The sequence below is a fragment of the Hyperoodon ampullatus genome, assembly GCF_949752795.1.
Source record: "Hyperoodon ampullatus genome assembly, chromosome: 2".
Classification (NCBI taxonomy): domain Eukaryota; kingdom Metazoa; phylum Chordata; class Mammalia; order Artiodactyla; family Ziphiidae; genus Hyperoodon; species Hyperoodon ampullatus.
Genome location: NC_136915.1, coordinates 6463887 through 6487040, shown reverse-complemented (window position 1 = coordinate 6487040; position 23154 = coordinate 6463887). Strand labels below are relative to the sequence as shown.

Here is a 23154-nt window from a genome sequence, read left to right as displayed (position 1 = left end):
CAAATGTCCCATTAGTAAAAAAAAGTTGCATGCCATTTCTTTTTCTTTGTTCAAAAATTATCACGTAAGTAATAACATGCTTTTTGCTACTTTAAAAGAAAGTAAAATGGGCCATTTACTGCTAAGATTTCTTTATTCTTGGTAGGCTGCTTTTACCTTCTAGTTTTACAAGGTGGCCTTGCGGTTTAATCTTGTAAATCACATGCTTTCTGCTCAGATTTTATGTCAACATGAGGTTTTACCATTTTTTAGAGGTCTTTGCTATTTATTATATGTTGCCTTCCAAAGGTTGTTTTTTACAGCTGCTGCACTGACATCTGCAAGTCTGGGCGGTGGCCTTGTTTCCTGAAGAGTTTTCTTTTGCTAGTGGTGCTGCTACTGCTCTTTCCCTGCTCGTTGTCTTTGTGTGTGATTTTTACCAGATATAATACCACTGCACCATGGAAAAGATATACAGCTGTGAAATAAAACTGCAAAGATTTTCCTTTTACCTATTAGAGTCTGAGCCCCTTTTGTACAATTTTTCCACGTTAGCAGGTGCCTTCGTGTTTGAATGGCGTCTCTTAGGAAATGCTGATTACAATGTGATAGTTGCTGTTCAGGGCAGAGGTTCCTGCTGAGCTACAGTAATTGCTCAGGGTATTAACAGCAATAAAAGCTGAAACTTCTGTCATCAAGATTGGTCTAGTACAGCACATTAAAGCTGTCTGCAGAAACAGCGTGGGAAGTGGGGTTCTATAGGTTTAGATACCTTTTTCTAAGTCACATATTGCTATGTCAGATGTTTTTGTTTGAGTTCTGTATTCAGCATGTATTTACAGTTTTTGTGTAAGAATAACAGGGATGTTGAAGAAATATTTGCTCCTGGAAGGAATATGTTTATTGTCTGGATACCCACTTTCTTTCCTTGTTTCTCAATACTACTTATAAAAAGATAATGTAATAGATAAGAATAATCATAGACGTCTTTTCCTTCAGCTTAACCTATAAGGGGAAAAGATGAACAGAAGGAAATGTTCTTTGTTTCTTTGCAAGATTTCAAAAAGAAGAAATTGGAGTTGGTTTTGCCCACAGCAAATACCATGCATGGCAAGCGGAACAGTGGAAAACAAAAACCCAATAGCTTTGACATGTTGTTGATTCATTATGTGTTTTATCTTTTTATGGTTTGAGGTTTAACTGAGAGATGTATTTCTTTGTTTATACCATAAATTAGAATCAGTCCTTTTAGCATGGTGAGTTTTGAGAACAAGATGTGTTTTGGGACTGTCAGAGGCACTGGGTGAACAGGAAGGGCAGGAAGGGGAGAAGGGCAGGAAGCTGGGAGAAGCAGAGGGTTGGAGCAGCTGTGCAGAGAGAGGGAGAGGGAGAGAGAGGGAGGGAGGGAGAGAGAGAGAGGGAGAGAGGGAAAGAGAGAGGGAGAGAGAGGGAGAGGGGGAGAGAGAGGGGGGAGAGAGAGGGAGAGGGGGAGAGGGGGAGAGGGAGAGAGAGAGAGGGAGAGGGGGAGAGGGAGAGAGGGAAAGAGAGAGGGGGGAGAGAGGGAGAGAGAGGGAGAGGGGGGAGAGAGAGAGGGAGGGAGAGAGAGGGAGAGGGGGGAGGGGGGAGAGGGGGGAGAGAGGGAGGGAGAGAGAGAGGGAGGGAGAGAGAGAGAGGGAGAGAGAGAGAGGGAGAGGGAGAGAGAGAGAGGGAGGGATAGGGGGAGGGGGGGAGGGAGAGGGGGAGAGAGGGAGAGGGGGAGAGAGGGAGAGGGGGAGAGAGGGAGAGGGGGAGAGAGGGAGAGAGAGAGGGAGAGAGAGGGAGAGAGGGAGAGGGAGAGAGAGAGAGGGAAAGAGAGAGAGGGAGAGGGGGAGGGAGGGAGAGGGAGGGGGGAGAGCGAGAGAGCGAGCGAGCATGAGTGCTGTCCTCGAGTCCTGCTGTATTGGTGCTTCTTCCCGTTGGATTCTTAGATTCTCCTTATTGTCTCTTCTGAGTAGGGGGCTCTTTTCTTGGGCCAGCTTGAGCAGATCTCTAGTAACCATAACTGAAAGAGCCTGCGATCACATCTGCATGTGCTGTGCTCCCATAGCTTTTCTAGGTCACTGTGTTTGCTTTGAGGGTTTTGTTCCCGAATGAGTCACTGTCACCACGGAGCAGTATATCCCAGAGTGCATTTAGGAGCGTCTTGGGTTATCACCAGTGCCTTCGACAGGCATTTGTTGAAAGCCTACGGTGTATTCTTTGTTGAGCGCAGCACCATGAGGGGGACTGAAGAATGTAAGGTATAGTTCCTTCCCTCAGTGATCTTAGGTTGTGATTGGACAGACAGTGGCTGTGGTGTTACTGGATGTCAGCCCTCTTTGGGGAACACTGAGTAGGACTGATGTGGAGGAAGCCATTCACGTAATGTCCTAAGAGAAAGGTTCCTTACTTTTACTAAAAACCAGTAAGATTCCATTTTTATAGAAGTCCAGGCCTTAGCATAATAGAATTAATTTGCTATCTAGAAATAATCATGGCTTCTGAGAATGCTTAACAAGGAGATTATTGAGATTAGTGGTTTCCATTCAGCATAACACCAAGGATCCTTGTTCCTTGTCTGGCTCTAATAGTGGTGCTTCGTACCTAATTCTTCATTCACAGATAAGTAGTTGAAGCCATTCCTCTAATACTCTGCATGGGAATTCTGTGTGGATTCCTAATGAATTTCTATCGTTTGTTAAATAGAAAAAATATGATGTTTGTTTCCTTGAGTTATATAATTATCAATTCTTTAGCTGTTACATGAAATGAATTTTCAGGTCGGATAGGTAATTATTACAAATATTATTTTGAGCAGATACCATTGATTCGTTTTTGCTCCTATTTGGCCTATTAAAATGTAATTGTCTTTAAAATTAAACCTGAGATTCCTTAGAGTTGGGGATATGTCTTTGGTGATGTTAGGCTATTTCCAGTTGACCTTTTAGGGCTCAGTGTGTTGTCACTGCCCTGCACGGATGCATGTGGTCTTGTGTCGTTTCTGTCCCTAACAGCATACATTCTCGGTGCTGACTTTGAACGTGGAGTAGTGGAGGGCACCTGCCACTTGTTACCTTGGTGAAGGCACAACTCCATTGCTGCTGTGAGTGGGGGGGCCGAGCTCATTAAGGTGCAGCGCCGTGTACACCTCTTCGTTTCACAGTCGAATGTGAGCAGCTGGGGGAGGAACATTTGGAGTTTCCTTCCAGTTCCTGGTCTGTACCTGTAACCCTACGCAAAGGCTGGTTACCCCAGTGCAGCAATTGGGGGCTTCAGCTTAGGTTCCACTTACCGTTGAAATTGCCTTCTCTCCACCAAATTGAGTTTCTCAGAAGTGTATTAAAAGCAAGAAGCTGCTTTTCCTTCTTGAAAATGAAAACTTACTGAGAATAAGTAATCATACCTTCTCGTTTTTTTTGTTAGAGACCTTTACATAGATAATGCTGGGAGATAAGGGAGGTTTCGTTAACATGCACTCTTGTGTACATATGTATGTACACACAATGAGTTAATTAGCATTTATGTATTATACACCACAGTTATTTAATCCCAGCTTGGTTGATGTGACCACTCAGCACAGAATGTATGGTGTATGGGCATTCAGGAAATGGGCATTTTAATATTAGGTCAGCCTTGTATTGAAACTTTTTGGGGTGGGGGCAGGAAATCTGCATTAATTTGAACATGGCTAATTCAGAATTTTAGATGTGATTCTGGGACTGAGTTGGGGGATGGTAGAGTGCATGGGTTGGGAGCTGGAATTTGACATCAGCTGGTCTGTTCCATCAGTTGCTATCTTCCATGACCTTGGGCAAGACACTAAATCCTCCTAACCTTGCTGTACTTACCTATGAAGTTGGGATATAAAGCACCTACCTTGAAGATGGGTTGTTTTTAGATTAACAGATCAAGCCTACAAAGTTGTTAGTGCAGTGCCTGGGCCATGGGATGATCGTGACGTTGACATTTAGTTGGCGCTCTAGGTTTAAGCTTTGTAAAGGCAGTTACCACCATGTCTGTTTTATTATTGATATATAAATACATTGCCCATATAAGATCCATACTAAATATTTACTGAGTATTGAATGAAGTTACATTTCAGTGGAAAAAATTGACTGGATAAAGTTTTCAAAAATCTTTAGTAGTAGTTTGATACAGTCCATGCATTAACTACAAATTAACCTTCTGTTTATTAAACAGGCCAAAGAGATCTGCTTCTTTACCTTTAGTTAGCCTGCAATGTGTAGTATTTTATATATTTAAATAATAAAATTCTAAAAATACGTTCAACCTCAGTTTTAATTTTCTTCAGGAAGTTTATGTGAGTGTAGCCAAAGTCATAACATTCTTTAGGCATTATTCTGTTTCGAATTTTCTATGTCACTGACTTTTAGCAAAGATAAACGAGGGCTTAGTCTATATGTAAACATCCCAGAGAAGGCCAGCTGATATGAAAAATGCCATAGGATGTGATGATTTGTTTCTGTGTGAAACAGTAGCTGTTTTCTCTTTTGGTTTTTTATAGTCCCTCACGTTAGGCCTGCAGAATTGAGTCTATTTGTAGTTTCTTTTTCTCTTTACCCTCTTTGTTCATTCCCTGTAAAAAGGTCAGTACCACTTGGTTACAGCTTTGTGACTTGAGTGTAGTGTTGGATAATGAAGTGAAGACTTTGAAGTTTGTTATCAAGTGTTTTCAGTTTATAGAGTGAGGAGGTACATCTTACTTAGTGGAAAGTACAGCAGAGACAGTTCTTTAAAGAGTTGTTCCTTTTTGTTAGTTTAATTGTCCTCACCTGTCAGGAGTGGGTGCATCGGTGGGACGGTGCTCTTATACAGTGATTTCTAGGTCAAGAAAAAGTTGGAAAAAAGAAGGAAATTTTGCCATTTGCAACAACATGAATGGACTTGGAGGGTACTTTGCTAAGTGAAGTAAGTCAGACAGAGAAAGACAAGCACTGTGTGATATCACTTCAGTGTGGAATCTAAAAAATACAACAAACTAGTGACTATAATTAAAAAAAAGAAACAGACTTACAGATATAGAGAACAAATTAGTGTATCAGTGGGGAGGGGGAAGAGAGGAGGGGCAAGATAGGGGTAGGGGATTAAGAGGTACAAACTATTATGTGTAACATAAGGTACAAGGATATATTGTACAACACGGAATATACCGAATATTCTATAATAACTGGAAATGGACTATAATCTTTAAAAACTGTGAATCACTATATTGTATACCTGTATCTTATATAATATTGTACATTGTATATACTTCAATTTTTAAAAAAAAAGTAAAAAAAGAAAGGGAAAAGGTTTGAATTACTGACTTGGTGCTAGAGTATTCTTCTAAAGGCCACGCCTTCCCCTACCCCCACCTTCTTTGTTTAAAATAAAGGTCGTGGTTGCTTAGTTGCCATCAATAAGCATTGTGATAAACTATAATGGGGTATTGAGCTTCCTCCATGCTGTGTTTGGAGTAACCCACCAATAATACATATATGTGCAAGGATTAAATGTCCTTTTCATGTTGGAATTTGAAGTTTATAATTTTAAGAGTGGGATGCTGTCGCTTAGCCCTGAGTTTGATGGGCATAGTCAGATGCCGCGTTGTTGGGTATCTGCTGTGCCTGCCCCCCACCTCCACCCCAGTTATAGGACAATCATGTTGAAAGTTATTTTGAATCACCACAGCCTCTTCGCATGATCCGAGTGTCAATTTGTAAGTGGAAGGAAGTGGTGACACAAGTGAAAATCAAAGCGAGGCTTTGGGAATAAGTAATCTCAGAACATCTCATTGGTTCCATTTACTTAGCTTCTCAGTGGTCTGTTTTCAGTCATGACTGACAGTCATCGTAGGCCACGTGGTATTTAAAGTTTTAATGGTTCACGATTACTGTGAAGTTGGGTAATTCATTTTCTCCTAATTTATTTGGATTTTAGGACTCTAAGAAATCACTTAAAAAGTTTAATTATATTTACTTCCATAAACTGTTTATCTAAAAATGTTATTTTAATAGTAAACCTGTTCTCTATATGTAAAAATTTTTCAAAGCAGAAAACTCTAGGTATTCTGATATTTTTAAAAAAGGAACTTAAGAAAGTTTGAGACAATCTGATATTTGCAGAGAGCTACTGTGCAGGAATACTGGTAAAATCTTGTCATTCCAACTCTCTTTCTTAGAACTGGAAATTTGTAATTTGTGTATATGTGATCGTTTGTGTTAAGGACCAACTCAAAATTATAGAAGAAAAAATCCATTAGAAGAAACGAAAGAAAATTAGGGCAACTGAGATACTGTCAGCATTTTCTGACTCATAAGTAAGAATAATGAAATGCTTTGAAATGATGCCTTTTTTTCATGTTTAAAATGTTTTAATAATTACTTGAACTTTTGCACATTAAGTAATGCCAACATGCTTAGAAATGCTTCGCCAAGTGTCTTTCTGTTTAAAACCCTTGATTTGAATGAATAAGGATTTGAGTGGTCTGATTAACTCCTAGTGCAAGAGATTAACCACAGGTTCATTTTTATTTGATGCTTATATTAAAAGATCTTGAGTATACTGTACATTCCAGTGCACAGTTGAATCTTTGATTAGAAGTTTGCAGTGCTGGTATGGGGAGGTGGGAGGTGTATGGTGGAGAAGGCTATGGCTACTAACACTTGCTGTCCATGCAGGTCACGTATATTTACTGTCCGTGGGGGCAGTGGGAGTGAGAGACTGGCCGCACAGAAAGCATATATGGTGTCGGAGCCTGGGATGCTCTAGAGGGTCGTCTGTAGAGAAAGAAAAGAACAGAAAAGAAAAGCATCATGATAAAGACATGCCCAAGATTAGCTCTTTTTCTTGGGATTTATCTTTTTTGTTTGTTTTCAGAGAGACATAAAAAGAAAATAAGTAGTTGATGGAGCATATTAAAATCTTGGACCACAGGAAGCTGTTAGAGAGTGATTCTTAGCTTTTCGAAATGAATTATATGTATCAGGACTCCCTAAAAATGATTTAATATGAAAAGTTTGCTTATCTGTAATTTAAAAACCATCTTAAGAACAGAAATTCACATAAGTATTTGGATTTTATGGGGTTTTTAGTTCATTAAAAACAACGTGAAATTGGATTGGTTAGGTTTTTGGAAATGTTACGTACTCCCTAGAGTTTTTGAAAAGGGACATATTCAGACTATGATCTGAAGTATCTTTTTTGATACTTATCAGGACTGTGCTGGCTTTCAGAAGGTGCTCTTTAATCTTTTGCTGGTTTTAAATGTTTTAAAAGTTTCTTTAAAAAAAAAAAGACATACGGTACATACCAAACTGATTTTGCCCCTAAAAGAAATAATGTCTTTCTTGAACTTTATGCTCCAGTCTGCTCATTACATTTACCTCGTGAGTAAATTAAAGCTTGTTTGAATGGTGTCTTCTTTTCCCTCTGGTGTTAAGCCTTTGTATTTTACCTTATCTTTAGCTTTACAAAATTAAACTAGGACTTTGAGAAAATGGTAGGATCTTTCTTTGAGGCCCGCTGCCCCCAGTACCTTGAGCATTTCCTTCTAAAGTACATGTCCTATGCCTCTGGCATCTCTCCTTAGAAACTCTTCTGAAAGCTCAGTTTGTCCACTGGTGGTTTATTGTATAGTTGTGTTTATCTGACACCATTGCATTTTTGTTTTTATTATAAGCAAAGCATGCCACTGTCACGGTTCTTTGACACTGTGTCACATCTTAACTTGGTTATTTTGAGGGGCACACACCATACCGCTTTATGACAGGCCCACACTGAGAGTGTGGAGCCAGAGGGTCGTATGTTCACGCTGGAGAAAGGAAGCAGCTCTGACTGATGTGCGGAGTTTAACTTTAGTGGCAGAACAGATTCACTGAGACTTCAGAGGCCACCTGCTAAAGGATTTGTGCAGCTGCTTGCTTGTGTGCTGAGTGCCCCTAGTAACCAGGGTATGAGAGGACATTGGGCCTGTTAACTTAAAACTTTTTTCTCTTTTAGGTCCACAACTCCCAGGCCTGTTGCAGATCTCCACCTCCTGCTTTGTGCGACCCCCCAGCATGCTCTCTGCCGGTGGCAGCACAGCCGCCACAGCATCTTTCTGAAGCCGGGAGAGGGCCTGTAGGGGTAAGGAGAATCCCGTTTTTAAAAGCTATCAATATTTTATATCCCACAGGGTATAAAATAGGCATATCACCTCCCTCCCCAGAGCCCCTTTAAAAATGTGCTGTATCGTATATGTTCTTAAAGGAGTAACAAGTACACGCACAGAGGAAGCAAAATACGGGACTTGCCTTACCCCTCTAGGACAGTGCCAGAAGCCGGGGGGCTTGGTGGTGGAGGGGTGTTGGCACCAGCAGAGAGCATGCTGGGCCGCTGCAAGGAGCAGGAGCTGGCAATCAGCAGCGAGTATGGACGTTGGCGACTGAAATAGGGGAAAAGGGGGTAAGTCTGAGTCCGCGTGCGGACTGCGCCTTTCCCCAGGATCACCGGGACTTGTGGCCCGTGAGTCTAAACTGTTCGGGCTGCTGCCCTCTCGGGTGACCTTCGGTAGAGTATGGCTCAGAGGTAGCTGGGCTTTTCTGCAGGGCCGGATACAGAATAAACGTTCTGAAAGGCTTGGGTTGGGGAGGGTAGATGGAGTGCTCTCAGCTGTACCCCGGCACATCCTCTGTTACCTGGTGACAATGTGGGGCGTTCCGAGAGGTGAAGCAGGATGCAGTGTCTTCAGCGCTTTGTCCCCTGGAGCACAGGGCCTGGTGTTAGTGATCCATGAGGGTTACTTTGGTGCCGTGTGCCTCACCTTTTCTGGAAGCTCGGTGTATACACCTGTCTTCATTTTCTTTCCTTCCTGAGGATTTAATGCTAAAGTTTTCTGAAGGACAGGTGTTCATTGTTCTGATTGACCGCTGTTAGTCACTGAAGAAGGTTAAGACCTGTCTTTCCCTTGTTTTACCTAATCTGACCCTGGGGCTCAAACTCATGCTTGATTAGGAAATAACACAAGAGAATAGCCATCGTACATGCATGCACAGATCCAGATACTGGCAATATGCAACGACTTGTTCACTTGCCGTGAAGCATATTAATATCTTGAGACTAGGAAAAGAGAGCGCTCCCAATGGCCTGTAGCAGCGCTTGGGAAAGTTTTGGGAAGGTAGCTATGTACTGAGGAGCCGGGTGTGTTTTTGGTACACCAGTAACACGTGGGCAGGCAGAGTGGAGGAGCTCGCCAGGTGTACGTGTCGGCGTGTCCCTATAAGCAATGTAGGCAGTGAGCCTGGTGAAGCTGGGAGTTGTGAGAAGATGCCGCAGGACGTCAAAGAAGAGCACAGGTTAGTGGGTCCTGGGAGGCAGAGGTGGGGATACAAAATGGGGCCGGATCATTGAGGGTCTGAAAGGTTAGACAAGGTGATATTTTATGTACTAGGCCGAAGAGAGCCTTTGCAGGCTTTTTTATTCCAGACAGGCCGATCTGCAGATCACTGCTTAAGAAGAGTCATTGGGTAGAGTGTAGAGTGGGGAAAGACTGTAAAAGTTCCAATTAGGTGGCTAGGACTGTCATCCATGCATAAAATGAAGAGGACCAAGACAATGGAGATGGGACATTAATAATTGTAATAAAATGAGGAATAATTGTCACAACATTTTCATGTTTAGATGGCTGCCACTGTAATTTCTCAAGAATTAGACCAGAGAAAAAGGTTCACATTATGGAAGCCTTGGAAGTCTTGATGTAATAGCCATTCACAATGGAAGATAAAACCCAACTAGTGGATAAAAATCTAATTTTAATCCCTGGAGAGATATTGACATCTTAAGGGACAAATTAGCAGAGTCCCAACTTGACTGCATACTTCAAAAGCTTCAGCCTTTACCAGTTACCATCGTGTGTGTGTGTGTGTGTGTGTGTGTGTGTGAGAGAGAGAGAGAGAGAGAGAGAGAGAGAGAGAGATGGCTTTTATCTTTCAGGCCAATATTATCTTTATTCTCTAATCAGTGTCAATGTCATTGTTAGACTGTTTCATTTACTGCAATACCCACTAACCAGGATTTGCTGAATGGATTTAAAGTTTTGCCCATAATTGATATGTAGTAAACTTTTTATATTAGCATTAGTGATGACGAGTATTTATTTTTTTTAGCAGTAAAAATATTGTGTCCACTAGGGATTTAAATAAATTCATGATGGGTGGTATACTCAGATACTATCATATGTAGGTTGGAGAAGATTCTGTAGTACGATGATAAATCTTCTTTCAGTCAGGATGATGCTGCATAAAGCTAACGTATTGATTGTTCTTTAACAACGCTTCATGCTGCCAAAGTCATTTGAGCTGGGTCTGAATTGGATCCAGTTGGCAAAGCTCCCCTCCATGTGTGGAGCTCTCATAAATCCTGCAGGCACACACATCTAATACAGTGTAATGAGAGAGCTACTGGGAGAAAAAATTGATTACAGGGTTGCAGACAATATCATTAACGTTTCCTGCCGTGATACACCAGATGTCTTCCCTAATAGACTGTTTTTGTTAATTTCGTTTTTATAGGATAGCATTGATTGCATCATAATTTAACTTTCTTTGTATATTCAGGTATATGTGATCTCTGTATACAAATGATGGCATCAACTCATAAGATTTAATTTTATTAATTTTTTATCTGTTCATTTAAAAAGTATTTGTGCTAGAAGGGCAACATTTTTACTTGTTCCCGAGAATCTGTTAGTTTCGATGTCTTCTAGCAAAAATGACTGATTTACTGGTAGTTGGTGGGAGGGAGGTGAGAAGGCAAAGAAAACATTGCCCAGATCCTCCCCAGACTGGACAAAGATCATCCCGCACCCCCAGCTATTCCCAGTATCAGGGGGTTTAATTGGCGTGACAGAGGCTCTGTCCAGAGCAGAGAAGGTGCAGCCATTTAAAGGGGATTTAAAATGCACATTCATTTTCACTGTCATGAATGTGGCTCTGCGGGCTGGAATGCTTGTTGGGTGCACCCATCCTCTCCTCAGTAAAAAATCAGTACTCCTCACTGGGGTATTTAGTTATTTAGCATTTTTATTTTTCAGTCGTATCTTTTTGTGTGTTTAAGACCTCTGTGGAGTGGCTAACATATATAAATAAGACAACATTGCAGTAGTGGGTCGAGCTATTTTATTTAAGTCGTTTAAAAAAATGTTCATAGCAGCTTTATTCACAATAGAAAAATACTGGAAAGAGCCCAAATGTTCTTTGGTGAATGATTGAACCAAGTCATTATTTTTTTAACGACTGGTTTTGTTTTTGGGGTATTATTCTTTAGAGAACATTTTTTTCTCTCGATGAGTTCCTGTGTAACATAGGATGCGTTAATCAACCTTTCTAACCCTTAGTTTTCTCACCTCTAAAATGGGCACACCACTACTGTTTACCTCAAAGGGTTGTTACAAAGGTGAATAAAGTAATTCATTAGATTGCTTAGTGTGATGCAGGCATATAATAAACATTCCTTAAGCATTATCTCTTATCACAGTGGGTCTTGTTGTTTAAATAATTAAACAACGGGTACAATTAATCAGGTTTAAATTAATCAGGTTTAAATAATTTATTAGTTTTCTGGACATTCTTAATCTGAAGCCCATAGGCCCCTAGGTGGTCTCCTTGAGTTTAAGAGCGCCTATGAACTTTCTGAAATCTCTTGCAAAGTCTTATACATATGTGCAATTTCCTGGAGAGAATATATACTTTTCAACCATGGATGATAATCAGTAGATTCCTAAAATGTTGAAAAAATTTTAAAAATTAAGTTTAAAAACTGCTATTCTCTAAAGCCTCTTGAGGTGGGTCACTTAAAACCTCAAATCAGGAAAGTAACTGTTAAAATTATATAAATATTTAAAATTTTTCTTTAATTGAGGCTATTTTCCAAGTAAAGGCTATAATTAAAACCCTGATAAAACAAACACACACCCCTCAAATCAGCTAGCTGTTAAGGAAGTAAACTAACGTGGAACATTTACTTTGTGCCTAGGCACACTGCTACTCTTTTCATGTAACTTAACCCGTTTGATCTCCACAACAATCTGTGATATTTATTTCATTTTGTACGTGAGAAAACTTGAGGTTTGTGTTCATATGAAATCTTGCCTTTGTATAAAAATCTGGCAGGACTGAGGTTTAACTCAGGAACTCACCTGGCCACGTGTAATCTTGGTTGTGCCCCTGGCTGACTGTACTGCCTGGGTGACCCCTGCCTCGATGCCCCTTTGCCTTCACTTTACTAAGTGAGTTCCTCAGCTGACATGCTTGCTGCTCATTCACTTTGGAGAGTAGAAGGCTTCTGCCACTGAGGGTTTTACAGGCTGGCCTTTCCCCTGAATAGATGGACGGTGGTGTTAACAGCTTGGTGTGGGAACCCTGTTTAGTATTGGTGAGTTTTGTTTTCCTGTTAGCACTTGTGGTGGTCCTATCTTTACTGTTCTTTTGTTTAAAAAAATGTCTGACTTCAGACCCCAACGATGAGCTCCCTTTTCACTCAACAGCATCTGTGTACATTTGAAAAATGACCCTTGCCGCCTGTGTGTGTGTTAGTCCGCATTTGTTTCAGATAAAACTTCGTGCGTGTGAGAAATTGGGCTTTGCATCTCCCTTGGGATAAATCCAGTCCCCTGATCTAGACAGACCTACTTCACCAACACAGAGCAGGAAGCCGGGGTCCAGTGGCTCACCCCAAACCCCTGCTTCATGTGGCGCTGCTCAGGCCCAGGTCTCTTGGGTCTCTGGTTGGTGTTCTTCCCATTGCTCCTTGCTTCCTTCCTTGACCATTGGGTGTTCTTAGAGCCAGCCCATGTGATAACACCATTTATTTCTTTAGAAGCTAAGAATACTTTGCCTAATAATCTAGTTTAAACTTTTTGACTGAGTCTCAAGCCACTGTTAAAACAGTACTATTTTTTGCTTGCATAAGGCATTTATCATTTTAAAGTATCATTTCTAACTGGTACTTCTCATACTTGGGACTTTTGGTACCATTTAATAATTAAAAGCGAACATTTATTATAAAATGCTGTCTTAAAAGTTAAGTTAATTATATTTCTTACCTGCTTGGTGCTTATAAAGAACTGTCATCTTGTTGCCTCTGTAGCTCTACAGGAGGTTTTGAGGATATCCCGCTTTTTTCAGAGTTTACTGTAGCTTCCCCAACTGCCACTAAATATGCCAAAAATAACCATTGGCTTTTATCTGATTTTCAGAAGAATTGCCAATACAGGTGCTATATTAATTTAGGGATTAATCCATCTACCCTAAATGAAAGATAATTAATAGCTGTTGAATTTTAATGTAGCAAGTTTAAAAAATTCTTAAAACACCCAGTTGACCAGTATTAGTATTAGCGAGGATATAACCTGCTTCCAGGTGAATTCCTTTCCTTTGGAGAAGTTGTCCTCACAGGCTGCTCGTCCTCAGAAGCTGGATGTCCGCTAATTTGGATGTCAGCCATCTTCTATCATATTCATCTGCTCTTTTTTTTTTTTTTTTTTTTTTACAGAAGGGACATCAAGCCGCATTTTTCAGAACGTAGATTTGAATAACCTTATGATTTTAAAAAACGGCCTACTGTTTTAAGCAGTCTTTTTGTTACCATAGATCTGTATGAAGCCTAATGATTATGTTTAGGTTTTGTTGAGCTTTCCCTTCTTTCAGGGATAATGCATCACCCTTCATTACTTACAGGCACTGTTAGGCCCTTCCACTTTGCCTTTTTAGGGCTGTTTCGTACTGTTTGAAAAATACCTAAGCAAATATGTGGAGTTCCCAGGCTTTACAAGTTCTCCAGAATGAGTTTTATTAATATAAATTGCCAAAGAAATTTCAGCACATGGAGGTGTAGAGCTTGCAGTTTTGTTTGGCTTAAACTTTGTGTGTTATACCTCCTTTTAGGACCTCATAGTATTTTTAGTGACAATATCTCTTATAACTATCAAGGCCTTCAATTTTTCTAAGGGCCTGGGGTCAAGATTAAGTAATATACCTAAGGTTAATCGATCCTTTCCAGAGTCTAGAAAATGTTATGCCTAATGCCTGGAAGTTGGCATTTTCTGTTTTTATCTTTGATCTCCTGTTGTACAGTTAGATCGAATGTCAGGTACTTGTCATTTTTTTCCTTTCTCTTCTTTGTAAATAGACTTTATTTTTTTAGAGCAGTTTTAGGATCACAGCAAAAATTGAGTGGAAGGCACAGAGATTTCCCATATACCTCCTACCCCTATACGTGAATAGCCTCTCCCATTAGCAAAACCAGAGTGGTACATATATTACAGTTGATGAATCCACAGGTCATTATCACATCCTTATCATCCAAAGTGCATAGTTTACATTAGGGTTCACTTTCAGTGTGTTGTACATTCTTTGGGTTTGGACAAGTTTCTAATGCCGTGTATCCACTATTAGAGCTCCATACCGAGTAGTTTCCCTGCCCTAAAAATCCTCTGTGCTTTGCCTATTCATCCCTCCCTTCCATCTGACCCCTGGCAACCACTGATCTCTTTGCTCTCTCCATAGTTTTGCCTTTTGCAGAATGTCATATAGTTTGAATCATACAATATGTAACCTTTTCAGATTGGCTTCTTTCACTTAGTAGTATGCACTTAAGATTCCTCCATGTCTTTTCATGGCGTAACAGTTGAATAATATTTCACACTGAATAATATTCCGTTGTTTGGATGTACCACAGTTTGTTTATCCTTTCACCCACTGAAAGCTACCTTTGTTCCTCCAGGTTTTAGCAATTATGAATAAAGCTGCTGTAACATCCATTATAGCAGGTTATTGCGTGGATGTAAGTTTTTAACTCCTTCGGGAGCCTCATTGCAGGATTGTATGGTAAGAGTGTGTTTACTTTTCTAAGAAACAACCAAAGTGTTTCCCAAAGTTAGCCGTACCAGTCTGCGTTCCCACCAGCAGTGAATGAAAAGTTCCTGTTGCTCCACATCCTCACCAGCATTTGGTGTTGTCAGTGTTCTGGATTTTGGCCATCCTGTTAGGCTTGTTAGTGGTATTTCACTGTTGTTTGAATTTGCATTTTCCTGATGACATACTATGTGGAGTATCTTTTGTTAGGGGCTCTGGCCCATTTTCGAATCAGGCTGTTTATTTTCTTCATGTTGAGCGTTAAGAGCTCTTTGTGTATTTTGCATGACAGTTCTTTATCAGATGTGTCTTTTGCAAATATTTTCTCCTAGTCTGTGGTTTGTCCTTTTCTTTTCTTGACAGTGTCTTTTACAGAGCAGAGGTTTTTCATTTTAATGAATCCAGCTTATCATATCAGTTCTCGTTCCTTCGTGGATTGTGCCTTTAGTATTGAATCTGAAAAGTGATCTCCAAACCCAAAGCCATTCGGATTTCATTCTGTGTTATCTTCTTCCAGCGTTTTATAGTTTTGCATTTTACATTTAGGTCTGTAATCCATTTTGAGTTGATTTTTGTGTCTAGGTTCTTTTTTTTTGTGGGCGGCGGGGGAGGGCATGTAGGTATCCAGTTGTTCAGCACCATTTGTTGAAAAAATTATCTTTTCTCTATTGCATTGCCTTTGCTCCTTTGTCAGTTGACTCTCTTTTATGTGGGTCTGTTTCTGGGCTCGCTAATCTATTCCATTGCTCTGAACTGAGTGTAAAATGCAGACATCTTGACTGTTTACTCCTAAATACTTAGGTGTGTATTTTGTAAGAACAAGGACATTCATTTATATAGCCACTATACAGTTACCAAAATCAGGAGGTCTAACAGCACCACAATACTAATCGAATCTATAGACATCCACATTTTGTCACAGATCCCAGTGATGCCCTCTGTAGCAATTTGTTTTTCTGGCCTAATATCCAGACCAGCATCACACATCTATTTACCATGTCCCTTTGGTCTCCTTTAATCTGGAACAGTTCCTTAGCCTTTCTTTGTCTTTCATGACATTGACATGTTTTGGAAGAGTGCAGTTCAGTTTTTTGTAGTTTGTTGCTTCCTAGTTATTAGCTGAAGGTTATGCATTTTAGGCAGGGCTGTTATATTAGTGGTATTGTGTCCTAAGTGCCTTACATTAGAGGACACGGTTACCAATTTGTCACATTGTTGGTGACAGCAACTTGGATCACTTGGATAAGTTACTAACTTTCCCTTTGTAATTAATAAGTAATTGGTAGGGGGAAACTTTGAGAACTTGTAAATACCCTGATTGTCATCAAATTTTCACCCACTAATATTAGCACCTATTTTATTTTTTGCCTGAATCACTGTGGTGATTGTGGAATACACTTCTTTTTCTTTTTCCCCTCAAACTCTGTCTTTGAGAAATAGATCAGAATTCACCTACCATTAACTCAAAGGTGGGATTTTTGAGTCAAGTGGAAGAAAGAGAGGGAGGGAGGAAGGGAGGAAGAGAAGGAAGGGAAAGAGGGAAGGAGAAAGGGAGAGGAGAGAGAGAGAGAGAGGGAGGGAGAGAGAGAGAGAGAGGGAGGGAGAGAGAGAGAGAGAGGGAGGGAGAGAGAGAGAGAGAGGGAGGGAGGGAGAGGTGGGTGAGGAGGAAGCCCTCAGAACAGTTGAGCCCTCAGGGTGTTTTTCATTTTTAGCAACACAGGGACTTAATGAATTTTCATTATTTTTGTAGAAAGAGGAAAAACCTGTAATGGTGTTTTGTTCCATTTTTACGCTCCAGAGGAGAGAAAAGCTGCTTAGAAGTAATAGATCATGGACGTGGTTAAAAAAAATACACATTTTTACTGCTGAAATAATGGTGTTGGTTTGATTCATGTTGGCAACAGTTACTAGTGATCAAGTTACTTCATCTCTCTGCTCCTCAGTTTCCTCACTTTTAAAGCCAGAACATTACTTCAGTAGTTCTGGAGTGAAGCCCAGGAATCCACAGTTTTTCCAAGCACTCCCCGGGATATCTTATGGGCAGCCAGCTTTAGCACATGGAAGTCTGCCACCAGTGACTGTTATAGTTGCAGATCCGATCCTGTCCTTTGCAGGATGTAGAGTTCTTTTAGTGCAGTTCCAGGACCTCTTATGTTTCTTAAACCTCAGTATTTTATGCCCTTAAAAATTTTGTTTTTGTGGTTCTCCCATTTTAACTTAATTTCCTACCTCCCCCAACACACAAATTAGGTATAACCTGCATGTTTAAATCCCTAATATAGCGTTCAGAGACAATTTATAAATAAATTCAAACCAAACTGCAAAACCAATAAAACTCTAACTACCAGTATTAATTTGATAGAATGGGTGATGATGTTTTGATGAAATGAAATAGTCACTTGTGACATAAATTTGTTACTGATTGCTTATGACCCAGATTATTGGGGGCCAGGGGCTGGTTATAATGTGTTTAGATTACTGGGTTCCTTGTGGTGACTCAGTTCTTCTCTTGATTTCATTTTTGTTATTATCACTGAGAAACCTCTCTAAGTGTAGCTACCATGTTGTGACTTCGCCCTTACCTGGCACCACCGTGGCATATTGGGTTTATCTTGTTTACATACTAGCTTGTGATAATTATAGTAGTACTACTTAGTTTTTGATTGTATGTAAACATTCAGAGTCAAAATCATGTAGCTTGAAACTCTTAATGAAATTATAAAATAGGTAATCCAGAAAATGAGTCTGTTAAAAAATTGAAGATATGCATTGAAATGAAAATAAAAGCCCTCTCCTGCTTCCACCTCCCCATCTCTTGCTTCTCTCTGAGGGGGAGACAGTTAGCCAGCATCCCTGACATGCATGGCTACTTTGTACATATATTGCCCCCTGGTATGTGTGGGGGACTGGTTCCAGGACCTGCCTCAGACGCCAACATCCGTGGATGCTCACGTCCCATAGCCAGCCCTTCGTATCCACGGATTCCACATCTTCAGACACAGAGGGCTGACTGTGTATCTATTGAAAAAGCCCCACATATAAGTGGATCCACACAGTTCAATGTTGTTGAAGAGTCAACTGCATAATCTGTCGTTTTGGCAAAATGTTAAATCGAGGGGCTGTTGGGGCTTCCCTGGCGGCCCAGTTGGTAGAACTCAGCGCTTTCACTGCCAAGAGCACGGTTCATTCCCTGGTCGGGGAACTAAGATCCCACAAGCCAAGCGGTGCGGCACCCCCCCACCCCCCGCAAAAAAAAAGAAAACAAAAAAAAGAAAATCAAGGGGCTGTGTTTCACTCATCTTTTTGTTTGCAGTGCTCAGAGCAGTTCTTGGCTCCAAGAAGTTGCTTCTTAACCATTGAATTAATAGTTTGCTTCATTTATAAAATAGGAAAAAAGCACATTATTATTGTTTTTTAATCAGATAAAGAGGGGCGTTTTAAAAAGGAATACATTAAATGTGACTGAATGGACCATTAACACGAAGTGTAGCGTTTAATACAGTCAAGAGAAACATTGGCCAGTGCTAGGCAGGGAAACAGAAGATGCATGCTTGTATTTTTTAGAAGGAAGTGACTATTGGGTGTCTTTCCACTTTGCCTACTGCTCCTCCTGAAAATGAGAGAGTTGTGGGACCAGGAGAGTATTCCTGGTTATGGTTTTAGTGATTAGATATCAATATATGGCTCAAGTGTAACTTTTTTCCTCACCGGCTCTAATTCTCGTGGGCTTGTGGGATGCATACAGCATACACCTCGTACACATGTGCATATCAGTTTTTCAGCTAACATAGCATGAGGCTGTTTTATTATGTTTTTAAAAAAATATTTTTATCTGTGTATTTTTTTGGCTGTGTTGGGTCTTTGTTGCTGCACGTGGGCTTTCTCTAGTTGCGGCGAGCGGGGGCTACTCTTCCTTGCGGTGGCTTCTCTTGTTGTGGAGCACAGGCTCTAGGCGTGTTGGCTTCAGTAGTTGCAGCACACGGGCTCAGGTAGTTGTGGCTCGTGGGCTCTAGAGCGCAGGCTCAGTAGTTGTGGCGCACAGGCTTAGTTGCTCCGCGGCACATGGAATCTTCCCGGACCAGGGCTGGAACCCGTGTCCCCTGCATTGGCAAGCGGATTCTTAACCACTGCGCCACCAGGGAAGTCCCTGTATTTTTGTTTTAATTTGATGGTTTTTGGCTCTTTAAGTCTTTGTTAGAGGGGAACTTGCTGTGATCTTACAACAGGAGAGTGGCTCATTGGCCACAGAGAGGGAGGTGTTGTCATTGGTGAGGCCGCTGCCCTTGGCTGCAGCCTCCTGACAGCGCTGACCTCCTTGAGGCCTGAATGGAACGGAGCCGCTGCTGCACTGCCCCAGGGCCTTGTAACAATTTACAGTCTGGGTGGAAAAGCAGAAGGACCTAGAAAGGCAGCTGTACAATCCCTTTGGTGTCCTATAATAGAAGATGTGTGTGGTGACCTTGGAGTGCTGAAGCCCTCAGGATTACAGTACCTTGATCCACAGGATCATGGAGGGATGCTTTGGAATCACATCCAAAGACAAATGAGCAGCAGAAATGGCTGCCTCCAACTCCCAGTCTCACACACTCAGTGGAAGGTGGGGCTAGTTGTCCACGACAACAGAATTGAAGTTGAGTGACGTTAGTGGAGTAGCAGGATAGTGTAACTGGAGTGCAGAACATTCCGTCAGGGATGAGAGCAGTTTGATTTATACTTGAATCAGAAATCGCTGGCTTGTTTACAGTCTAAAAATTGTTTTTGGTTTTGAATATTTTTCCAATATATAAAGATGCAGGAATACCCTTAAATTTAGTATTACCACTAAATTTATTGTTTTGGTTAATTTTTCCTCAAGTTTAGGGACTTTATTTCCTTCCATGTTGGAATGGGGAAAGAGTGGTTGATACCTATACTGCTTCTGCCTGGTTTTTCCTTCTCTTGGTAGCATCTTCTTGGTTGTATTAAAATGTTTGCACATGTCCATAGATCGATCGGCACACTTAACCATTATGATGGCATATCAATCTGATCTTAAGATATTTAGTAGATTTGTTAACAAACAAGATGGAAGTTCACAAAGATATCTGATGAATTGTTAAAATTATTTAGAAGAAGAACAGTTGGCAAATGATAATAGACAGACAGGCTTAATATGTAAAACTTGAAATGCTGCTATGGCTTCTGTGGGTTAAGTAGGGAAGGCACATCTTTGAGACCAGGGGTTCTCTAGAAATGGATGAAGAATGACAAAGATTGCACAGTGACAGCTGAAGGATCGCATGGCAGGAAAGGGACTGTGATTAAATCCCCTGAGGCTGTCCCTGAGCTGTAAGCTGAAGATAACACTCTCCTTCTGCTGAAAACAAGAATCAATACTCATTCCTTGATGGGCTAAATTATTAAAAAGGGCCCTTCTTACAATGTTTCATTATCTGGATTTGCCTCTGCTGGTGATCTGTTGGCAGCATATAGGGAGATTTGCTGGGCATTCTGTATTAAAATTATTCAGTCAGCGGTGCAGCCCTTTGGATAATTCCCTTGCATTTTACAATGCTCTTGAATAGATTTGTGGCTTACTTTGGCCTAAGTGGTTTTGTATCTTTTGGAGTTATTAAACAAAGTGTTGGGCACATATACACATTTTAAAAAAAACCTTGTTTGTTTTGTTCTGTTTTTCTCTTTTGTAGCTGTGGGTGGGTGGCTAACAGATTATTTTAGTGATACCCTTAGCAAACATCAAATGCATCTGGCTGATTACGTCAGCCTGACACATTGATTAATGTACGCTAAGTTTTGTCTTCTTTCCTTATGAAGAAAATTATATAAGAGATCGACTTGCTTTTTAGGGGTAGCTTTTAATGAGAAGGGGGTATTAATTAGGTGGCTGACACCCACCAACCAGCTGAAAAAGAAAGCAACCCCATCTTGTGAGCTTCAGGGAGAGAAAAAAGAAACTAGCACTCGTTCTCTTTTTAGTGCTGGTGGTGTCAGTGGTCCCAGTAGAATACAAAGGCTGGGGAATGAAGAGAAGGAAGAGCTTCTGTGAGTAGTCCTTTGCCGCTGTCCAGCAGGCTGGGTGGGCTTCCGCAGGGGCATCATTGTGTGGAAGCACAAGGGGACTTGTCCGTGGGACTCGTAGAGTTGGAATCTTCTGGATGAGGTTTGAAGCCTTCTTCCCTTCTACGTTCTGTCTGAAGGGAGATAAGACTCTGCTTCAGTATTCCAGAATTGGTGGTGTGATGTATTTGTGTTATTTTGGCGGAGACAGAACTGTTTCTAAAGATTTTTTTATTCAGCTGCAGAAAGAGCCTGGTCAGCTGGACAAAGCCATGTTGAGAGATGTTAGTCCCTGTTGCGGAATCATGAGGTGAGGCTAAAGAACTGTGTACAGTCACATTTCTGCTTCCCTGGAAAACTGATCCGATTAAAAAAATCCCTTTATCTTGTGTGGAGGGGAGAGGGTTGGGGGGGAAGGGAAGCTAATGAAGAAAGGCTGGAAAGAGAGAGAGGTCTTTGAAAGCATGGCTGACCTCAGTGACAGGGCGTGGGAAGTGGCTTCTGTGCGTGGCACCCCGCCCCAGTGGGCTCACAGCTGCCCTGGAGAGGCTCTGCCTCGGGAAAGCTCCCCGGGGCCCAGCAGACTCCAGCTGGCTCCTGGGTGCAAGACTCCCTGGGGAGAGAGATGCTGCTTCTGAACAACTACAGCCACCCCACCCCCGCCAGCTCCACAGTGCATGTGCTGCAGGCCCTCCAGGTGCCACCTGCCACTCGCTGTAGGCAGCCACTCTCCTACAGATAGTTAATTATTTTCTCTTCTGTTCCATCTTTCCTCCCGGCCTCATCTTTTGTTGTGCTGCTTTTTTGAATTGTTTGTTTCCTGTTTCCCGACCAGATTCGCAGCTCCTGCTTCTGTCCAGTTCATTGTGGTTGAATGAGTGAGTACAGGACATGGGTGGTAGCCTGTCCAAGAGCGCAGGAGAGGTGGCATGGCTGATTCACCGTACACTGTATGACCCCAGTAAGGAAGGCTTCAGAATACACACTTGTGTCCTGTCACGGTGATCTTGAGAACACAGTCTTAAGTTTTCAGCTTGTTTTATTAAGCTATCTTGAGTGCAGCTGGAATTGTTCTGAGCATATCGCTTTCTCTGGAAGAAAGAGACACATTGCCCTTTTATATTTTGGGGAGAAAGGCAGAAGGGCTGAGACCTAGACAGCCTCTGGTCTTATTTCTTGCTTGTATGAAATGATGCCTTTCTGCTGTTTCTTGAGGAAATGTAATTATCCTAACAGTGATTGCTGAATATCAGGCAGTGAGTTGAGCCAGAGGAATGGGTTCTTTCAGAAGATGGACTAGAAAACTGTCAACAGGATTGATCATTAAAACAAAACAAAACAAAACAGGATTGATCATTAAAAAAAAAAAAAAGCCACTGAAGTGTTTATTTACAAAATTACAGTGAAACTCCCTTGCCTTACAGACCTGATTGTCCTGATCAGGTCTCCTGACTGTGTACTTTGATATATGGCTCTGCTGTGAATCTGACTGAGAAACTGTGCTGCAGGCCTTACTCCTCTCCTCTGACAGTAACCTTGTAACAGTGAGATTGCAGGGGAAAATGCCTTTGTATCTAAGTCTTTCCGTCATGGAATTTTAACACCCTGGTTATTATTCTACCCCGTTTTCTAGTTCTGTGTATTTTTTTCTGCTCATCGGCTTATTGTTCGGGTTATCATTTTAGAGATCTGGTTTAACAAGAAGCAACATGAACTTCTTTGAAAATTCAAATGCCTGTTTAAAAAATTAGCATCAGTACAAATTTAATGATTAGCGCTTGCTGTTTTAACTTGCCATGGAAGCAGTGAGAGGTGAAACTTGGTTAGCTTTCTCTTTCTGCTGGTGCATGCCCTGGGCATCTGTGGAGTTTAATAATGCTTTTGACCTCTGGGGGTACTGAACTTGAAATTTCTCCAGGTCTTTGGTGGGGGAGGTACTTAAGCCCTGTGACATACTCTGTGTCATCATTGTTTCCAAAGATACATCACACCAAATTATAAATCTCTGAAGGTTAATTCATTAGAGAAATTTGTTTTCTTATTCATATTGGGTTTTCTCTATAAGGGAGATAAAATACAGTGCAGTTCACTAGATTTCTGAGTTACAGGCTATTTTGTGTCTGGGATACTGGTTGGAGACATTTTGTGCTTGGGTCAGCTTTTTTGTATGCAAATTTTACATCTCATGAACTAAAACTACATATGTATA

At 41.1% G+C, this 23154-nt stretch overlaps 1 protein-coding gene across 1 annotated transcript in view; it reads left to right on the top strand.

The window, feature by feature from the left end:
• RERE (arginine-glutamic acid dipeptide repeats) overlaps positions 1-23154 on the top strand; it is a 420244-nt gene that overhangs the window by 194293 nt on the left and 202797 nt on the right. The window contains exon 4 of the mRNA XM_079698584.1: positions 7999-8124. Within this exon, the coding sequence (XP_079554710.1) occupies positions 7999-8124 (126 nt within the window). The remainder of the gene's footprint in view (positions 1-7998; positions 8125-23154) is intronic.